Source organism: Notothenia coriiceps, unplaced genomic scaffold (assembly GCF_000735185.1).
Source record: "Notothenia coriiceps isolate Sejong01 unplaced genomic scaffold, NC01 NC01_scaffold00024667, whole genome shotgun sequence".
NCBI lineage: Eukaryota > Metazoa > Chordata > Actinopteri > Perciformes > Nototheniidae > Notothenia > Notothenia coriiceps.
Window position 1 is genome coordinate 9,072,986 of NW_011357368.1, and position 8,899 is coordinate 9,081,884.

The 8,899-nt window shown below is 42.9% G+C and overlaps 1 protein-coding gene across 1 annotated transcript in view; it reads left to right on the forward strand.

Moving 5' to 3' along the window:
* Window positions 1-5,454, forward strand: part of LOC104955473 (myotilin-like) — a 24,996-nt gene extending 19,542 nt beyond the window's left edge. The window contains exons 9-12 of the mRNA XM_010782800.1: window positions 2,140-2,330; window positions 2,949-3,073; window positions 3,872-4,029; window positions 5,296-5,454. Of these exons, the coding sequence (XP_010781102.1) occupies window positions 2,140-2,330; window positions 2,949-3,073; window positions 3,872-4,029; window positions 5,296-5,453 (632 nt within the window). The 3' untranslated portion in view covers window position 5,454. The remainder of the gene's footprint in view (window positions 1-2,139; window positions 2,331-2,948; window positions 3,074-3,871; window positions 4,030-5,295) is intronic.
* Window positions 5,455-8,899: the final 3,445 nt, after the last annotated feature.

Consider the following 8,899-nt stretch of genomic DNA (forward strand, 5'->3'; position numbering starts at 1 on the left):
CATTAGTTTTGTTCGAGGGAGTTTTTGCGATAGCTTCGTCAAGGACGGCAACGTTGCAATCAAGTTTGTCTTTGTTGGCTGATAAAAGGAATCGCCTACGTACAGTTAAATTTAGTTATGTATGTTGTTAAAAAATTTAGTTTTTAGTAAAAAGATTTAGGTTTTTTCGTAAAAGGTTAATTTTTACCCTCAGTACAGCAATGAACAACTCTTCACCAGTACATTATTGGCCTTACACGTCGCGGAACCAGTAATCCCCTTTTCTTTGTGGAAGTACGGCTAGATCTAGGGGAGCGAAGCGAGCCCGAGGACTAGTCGGACAGACACAAGAAAAGGGGTATTTACTGGCGCCGCGACGTGTAATAGGGTACTCTCTGGCAAGACGTCATTCCTCCCCGCAAAAGTGACTGCTGTCACAAGAATGAAAAAATACATTGACTTCCTCTTACAAATGAAATGTGCTGTGACAAGGTGTGAAGTAAGACGAAATGTGAGAAATTGATTTGTTGGCGCCTACAGAACTTTCTGAGAAAGCGATTTCTAAAAACTTCTATAGGCGCATTTATGACGCGAAGGATACAAAACACGCCTGACGCAAGTGTGGTCGTTACCCTGGCGAGGTCTCAAGCGTTCGTTTCGCGAGGCTCTGGTGGATAAAATCGCCTGGTCTCAGACCAACAAATCAAGTGAATTCTCCAGAGCCTGACACAAGTGTGGCTTGGGTTTACTTGGCCGTGGTTTCCGATTTGCGTGGTCCCAAGCTAAAGTTGGCCTGATATGTTCCGTCGCACACTTGCGTGGACAAACTTAAATGAGAAATATTTATTATTATTATATTGATATCGTCGCAAAAGTTTCACACTCCGCGGAGGGGACCCCCCGCCGGGTCTCTCGAAGTCCCTTCGGCGTCGCACTCTGTGTTTTCTTGCTCTTTTTGCTCATTTCACTGTGAACGGGGACACCGACAGACACCTCTGGCTCAAGGGCGGCTGGAGCGGTTTTTCCGACTTTTCACAAGTAAGGGAAGTGGAGGTGGGATGACACACTCACGTCCAAAAGGCGTAACTGAAACTAGTTTTCGTTGATGGCCAGTTCCGACGTCGGTCTCATACTAGAACGCAAAGTAAGGACACAGTAGGTTTCTGCGTCTAGTAACAAAGGGTGGATTCTTCATCCACTCACATTATTCCTCCGGTTTCAACTGCAAGATCACCAACGGCCCTCGTATATTTCCTAAATAGGTGGTCAACTTTACATTGTTGCTTGCTTTAAAAGTACCACAATTCATTCTGTCAAACCTTGGAAAGTATCTAGATATCCCTGCCCTAATGCCAAAGTAAATAGCAACTGAATATGTGTCGCCGTCTGATGTGTATGTCTGGACCGCTGCGTAAAAAGGAGGGTTTCTGACCGTTACTTCTCCGCTGTTTTCTTGTCGCTCTTGTCTTGTCAGTTAGAAAAGCAAACTGCATGCACTTTGCTTTTCAGCCAAACTGTATACAGTTCAATCGAACGGACTTCTTTGTGCAGATGTGAGCATCCTTAACAATGGTCAATAAATCCCTGACAGCGGTCTGTCTGTTCTGGATTAACAACGTGTCACGTGTTCTGAATTGACCAATCAGAATCGAGTATTCAACAAATCCGTGTAATAATGTTTTTTAACGGATGTTGTCTGATTATATAATCATATGCGCGGGCCGCTAGTGTCTGTTGATCTCCAGATTAACAGCAGCATGAGAATAACCATGCTCCATGGCGGAGGCTCCGCTAGAAATTGCCGGGATTTGCGTTTTTACCCCCTTAATGTCTGACCAATGGTCTGGCATTTCCGAGCACATGACTTGTGTTTAAAGTTTGTAGTCCGTTTGAGTTTTGCCCGTGTGAACGCAAACCGAACCTTCTGAAAAATGAAACAATGTAACAAACTGTGGTCTGGTGCGCACCAGAGAGCAGACTATTAGGTGTGAATGCACCATTGAAAGCAGAGCACTCGCTGTACACACACACACACACACACACACACACACACAGAGACACACTGCCCCTGTGTGCACATAGACACTCATACTTCTCCCCTGATTACACATACAGTAGGTAGAGTACAGTAGTAATCAGTAATATTATTTTTTCTACAAGCTGGGGAGGAGTCCACCTTCCTCAGCTTCCTGAAAGGAGACCTGATCCTGTTGGACCAGGACAGTGGAGAGCAGGTCCTCAACTCTGGTTGGGCTCACGGTGTCAACGGACGGACCAATCAGAAAGGAGATTTCCCAGCTGACTGTGTCTATGTCCTGCCATGTATGACCCGACCGCAGCAGGAAATAGTGGTGAGAAAAAACACAAACAAGCTTCTGGTGTCAGAAGGAAACTCATCTTATTGCTCTGACTTCCTCCTCTCAGCTTTTACATTCTTTCATGTTATTGACACAGCTCTGTGTTCAGGATGCTGAAAGTTGATCTGCTAAATGATCCAAATCTTTGGTATGTCCAACGTTTAGTACGTGGCAAACGCTGGAATAAAACATTAGTCAGCTGATATTTAAATCTCAGTGATCTAAAACAAAGCAAAATTCCAATCTACTGCATATTTATATAATGTGTAAACCTCATTTGTGTGCTACTAAAAACTGTTTGATTATGACAAAAATACAAGACAGTATACTTATTAAAAAGTCACATTACAGTAAGTTGTTGCTCTTTTATATTAACAGAAGGGAATTTTCCCTCTGAGCTAAGATATGAAATATTTCTCTGTACTGCGTGATGAACAAAGTGAGACACAGTATTTGTATTTCTTTTTAAACTGACATTTCAAGCATTGTGAGTGATTTCCTCTGATGACATCTGACTCTTCCTTTTTGTTTAAAGACACCCAAAGTCACCCTAAATGAAATGTTCTGTCAAATTAAAGTAATCTTATATTATAATATCACACCACTCATCAGGCGCTGGTAACCATGACACCGGACCAGCGACAGGAGTCAGTTCGGGTCTCACAGATCCTCATGCCGGAGAGCGACGACAGAATGAAACCCTACACACTGGAGGAGTTCTCCTACGACTACTTCAGGCACACACACACACGCACGCACGCACGCACGCACGCACGCACGCACGCACGCACGCACGCACACACACACACACACACACACACACACACACACACACAGGGATTAAAGTATATACTGTATATATACTTATGTTGAACATCACACTCTTTTATATTCAGGGATTGTTCTGACATTTCTGAAACAACTTTTAGTATGGACACCATCATCTTGAATTATGTTCGGTTATGGAGCACCTCAGGGATCAGTGCTCAGCCTTGTATTTATTTTTGTCATCTACCTTTTAGTCAAATCATTCACAGGCATCATTTTCATTGACTTGCACAATTATATATTTGAATAATAGCACACAATTGAGAGAGATTGTGTATCTGTAAACTTCCTGTTGGTGAATTCACATAATTCAGAAGTAATCACTGCTCCAGACCATCACACAGAAAGTGTTCTGACACCTGCCACTCGCTAGTCTCACTAATCACTGTCAATTGATTAAACGTAGCAAGCCACTTGAACACAAATATACCAGTGTATGTGTTTGCCGGATCAAGACTCCAGTGTGTCTCTAGTTGTCAGATATTCCCCTCACTCGCTAAGGTAGGCAGGAAATACATCCATACATCCACTCTGCTTTCAGTCCGCCTGGTAAAGGCTGGTAGGCCAGCTGCCAACTGACAACCACTACGCAAAATGTCTTTCTTCCTATTTGTACGTTTAAAATTGTTAGCCATGTCAAACACAAATGTTTTTTTTATTTACAAGCATTTATGTTTACATGTCCCAAACGTCACTTGCTTTACCAGGCCCCCTCCCAAACACACCCTGAGCAGGGTGATGGTCACCAAGAATCGGGGGAAGGACAAGATGTGGAGCTGCACCAGAGAGCCTCTGAAGCTGCCGCTGCTGAAGAAGGTGGTGAACCACGAGGAGCTGGCCCAGGACGCCTGTATGGCCTTCATAGATATCCTTCAGATGGTTACTGTCCCCACCGTTTCAACATGCAGCTGTCTCCTGAAGCCAGGTCAACTTACTCAGGCTTCTGTCAGGCATCTTGTTCTAAATATGAGAACCCTGGATAACTCTCAACCAAGTGTACATTATTAACCCTGTGTTTATCAATTAAGCTGTCAGCTTTTACAGGTCAAAAGGCAGGTTTTTAACAAACAGTATTTTCAACTTTAAGGAGACCATAATCTTTATGCATCATTTGATATTGCTAAGTAACATACTGTATGTCTACATTTGCATATATTTAGGCTTTAACTGTAAAACTAATTTAAATAAAAAGCAGCAACCTAAGAACATATTAGAGAAATCAAATATAGAAGGTTTAAAGTGGACCTATCATGCTATATTTGGATAATATATTGTAGGGCCATACCTATATAAAACATGTCTGCGAAGTTTTTTTTTCAAAATACCAAACAGATCATGCATTTTAGCCATGCCTCATTTTGCTCTATTTGCTCTTTTTTAGCCCTGTTTTGCAAGGGCTGATTCTGTGAGAAGTCTTCTTCACTGCTTTTGTGGCAGACTACAGCGCCACCTGCAGGCCTGGCATATGTACTACAGCGTCTCCAGCGCTTTCGAACGGCAATGGCCGTGGCTGTCTCCTCCTGATAGGTGGAGAGTTGCCCATATAGGCGGAGCTTCTCATTTCTGACGTCAGAATATTTCAAATCTGTATCAGTCTGTATCAGATCCGTTGCAGCCCCGTTTTTAGAGATTTGGTTATGGAGGAAAAGAGAGAGGGTTGTGTTTTCTGACACTTGGTGAGTTCCCTGACACACCAGGGACACATATTCATGTATAAAAGACGTACAAAAGTGCATTTTGCATGATATGTCCCCTTTAAGTTAACTTTATTGAACTTCCTTTTTAAAAATCTTGAACAAAGCCTGCTGCTTACAGGTGAGGCTCACAGTGTTGGTTACAGCACGAGACTCACTTTTTTTCATGAGCACATCAATTCAAGAACTCGTAGTCCAGCGCTTGTTAGCTACTCTGAAATCCCATCAGCATCAAAGCTTGAACACGAGATTATCCTCATTATTTTCTTTACCTACTCAAACCGAACATATATAGTCAGAGTTTTTTCTATTCTGGACATTGAAGGTTAATGAACAATTAATGTAAAGACACGCTTTTGGTCTCATATGTTACCGTGTCCACATGTCCACATGAGTTCCAGTCCCTCAGGTTGCATTGCCCTTGACCTTTGTCCCACCTATGATGAAGTACATGGGCGACTACCCGTCCAAACGCTCGCGCTCCGTCAACGAGCTGACAGACCAGATCTTTGAGGGGGCGCTGAAGGCGGAGCCTCTGAAGGACGAGATCTACTGTCAGATCATCAAACAGCTCACCGACAACCACGTCAAGTGAGTGGGCCCCGACTCCATCAGTCTGTGGAGTCCTCCCTCTGCTGAGAGATAATCTAGTTCACACTAAAATACTATTAGGTTTTTTAACTACTCTTTTAACAAAAAATAATGATATTATTTAATCCACAAAATGTCACATGTTTGCCAATATTAACACAACTAATATAACGTTGTTTATAAAAAAAAAGATCCTTGGTTGTGCTAGTATCTGACCACGGACCTCTTCAACAACATTTTTAATCTTCAGCTGTTCCGTAGCACTTGGAGTCTCATCAGGTTCACAAAATGCACTGCAGAAGAACAGAGTTTGATGCATAGAGTTTTATTCTGAAAATAATGAAAACCCAGGCCAGTCTCCGGACGACCGGAACAAAGATGTGTACGTGCTTTCCTTTTTTTATAGTCTAACCCAGGCATGGGCAAACTAAGGCTTGCGGGCCATATACGGCCCGTTGGGCTTTTTAATCCGGCCCGCCGAATATTGGTACAAAATTGTCCAAATTATAGTAAAGACCGCATTAATTTTGCCTTTTCCCTGCAATACCCGGTTATCCCACTAGATGGCGCACTCTAGACACAATTGACCTTTGCTGGAGTCTGGCCCCACTCGGCAACCCGGCAAGATCTAATGGCGCATTTCCACTGCAGGGCCTCACACGGCTTAGTACGGTATAGTTAGGAATTGGTAGGCCAGGCTCACTTTATGCTGCGTTTCCATTACAGTTCAGGAACTGGGGCAGTAACTATAGTAACGTAGGCGGGGCCGTGACGTCATCTTCAATGCGAACCACAAAACCAAACATCAGCCGTTAGCTGTTAGCACACAGAGCTCACAGCTCCTCATATCTGTTCAGAAACTTGACAAAAGTTAACCTGTTAAACCTCGAGCCTGTTTTTCAGGTCTCAGGCTTGAAAATGACATTCCCAGAACAAATGACCATATCTTCCCTTCTAAAAGGGTTAAATGAATAATCTTTTTTCTCAAAGCAAGGTTACACCTGTGAGTTGGATGTAGAAGTGTCAGAATATATGTTTTTATTTTAAAGTAAATTCAGATTGAACACAGTAAAAAAATGTAAATTATTGTGTCCGTCCAAATAAAACTAATTACTTATAGTGAAAACCACCCTTGAATGATGGGATGGTGGAATAAAAACTTTAGGAATCCAAACTACAACATATAATAAGTACCCTGTATCAGGATTGATGCAAAACAAGTTAAATTTGACCTTTTTAGAGAGATTTAGCAAAAAAAAACCACTTTTGATGTGTTCTATATGTTATAACAAGAATGGTTTTGTCTTTTTGGTTAGTCTACAGATATTGTTTCTTTGTGCTTTCTTATCAATTCTATGAATTCATACACTAACTTATTTACATTAATAATGGTGACCCGACATTTCATACCATCAATACAAACACCAACTATTTGTCCACGCCGTGTTACACTTGAGAGTCATATTTGAGGTAGTTATTAGTATCTTTGTTTCCCCAGTGACATTCTTCAACCACTTCGGAGACGTACGCAAGTCTGCCCCACCACGAAGACCTGACCTCCTTCCGCGACTACACTCCGTCGGTCGTACAATGACCCCTCCTTTGTCTGCCATGTGTCGGTGTCGGTCGAGGGTCGGGAAGAGGAGTGACATGGACGTCGTTCTGTGTGAGAGTGTGAGTCGAAGACGGTGTTGTGGCTCCTGATACCCTTGGACTTACGTTGTGGTGTGTGAGTAGAAAGACTCATTATGGTTTTGTGTAGGTGAAAATTAACCATATGACAACTCAATGTCGAAAAGGAATTGCTCTACGAGACAATAATCTTTTTTACCACAATAATGTACTTATTAATGTGATAATAAATAATAATATTATATCATTTTATTCACATTACAACTCTACACATGTAACAGTCGGGGTTACTGACTCACATTGAGACAATTGTGACTGTCTTTCAACTCCCAGGTCGACCGGTCCGGCATACTTTCTCATCCCTCCTCCCCACACACACACACAACACACCACACACACACACACCACACACACACCACACACACACACACACACACACACACACACACACACACACACACACACACACACACACACACACACACACACACACACACACACACACACACACACTGTTTCTGCCGTCCCGCTTTTTGGAAAATTACTTACCTCTAGCCGATTCGATTGCAACGAGACTGGCGAGGTGTGAGTGTTGGTGCCGGATATCTCTGTATATTTATTTTGGTCGCTGACATAAGCGGTACTGTGTCTTTCAGACACCAAACATGAAAGAAAAAGTGCTGTGACACAGAGTCCCGTAGAATTATAAATTCTTGGATAATTACCACAATATGGTCTAATTGCCCTTCTTAGAGTCGATTGACTTGCTATATTTGGTAAAAATGGTTTTTGTTTTGCGTTCAGAGTATTCTTCGTAGATTTACTGGGGACTCGCTTTTTACGATTGCGTGAAACCGTGTCTTGAGTTCTATTTCCCTATGGGAATAATGAATAAAGCATCGACGTGTATGTTATATATGCTAATTTCGACTCTAAGGTGTCTAATAAATCCATATATATAGTAGGTGACCTCACTAGGCTTGGGCGCTGTCCCCTTCGTTTGTGTCTGTAGTTGGTTTGTGTATGGGAAATGCATCGAAAATGCACCTCTAGCAAGAGTGACATCGACAGTTAGACTAGTTTTCTGAACAAGTTACCGTAATTTTGCTCTTTTTGCGCCGACTTAGCCAATTAGGTATCCTAACTATTACAAGACACCTTATAAAAAAAATTTAAATATTAGGTATTAAGGTAAAAATACATTTTTTAGCCTCTCATTTCAATCCGACGATTACCATCGGTGGTCTCAATAGCGTCGAAGGCCAAAAACCGAACGCAGTCAAGAATGTATGTGTGTAATGGTTTATTCCCCATACACCCTCAAGGGTAGCTAAGGTAACCGAGATTGCCAATCTTTCTCTACAGTTAGTCGTTTTAGCTCGTCCCCCCCGGTCTGGTCCCCGGCCGGGATCTGAAAAAACCCCCGGGATTCGAGCTCGAAAAACGAACCCCCCGGTGGGAAGTGTGATGGCGCAAGAGTGCCACTACAATCGTATTCGTGTGTATATAATATATTTATTCGTATTTGTGGCTCCGGGATTTTTTAGGAGCTCCCGTAACCAAAGGGTTGGACTCTCCTCCGAGACTACCAGTCTTTTCCCCACGAGGCGGTATATACCCGTTGAGAGGTGGATAGTCCCCTTACCCCCAACCCGGGTGCCGGTAACGGCGAGCTTTCGCGACCTCTGCGACATTCATGTATACGGTCCCGGACATTCACCCGGCGACATCAGACCGGTGTTTTCTTCGCTTCTTCTGAAGCGAATTACCCAGCCCGCCTCGAGACCCCGGGTCTCTATCCCACTTTAGGTGGGTTTA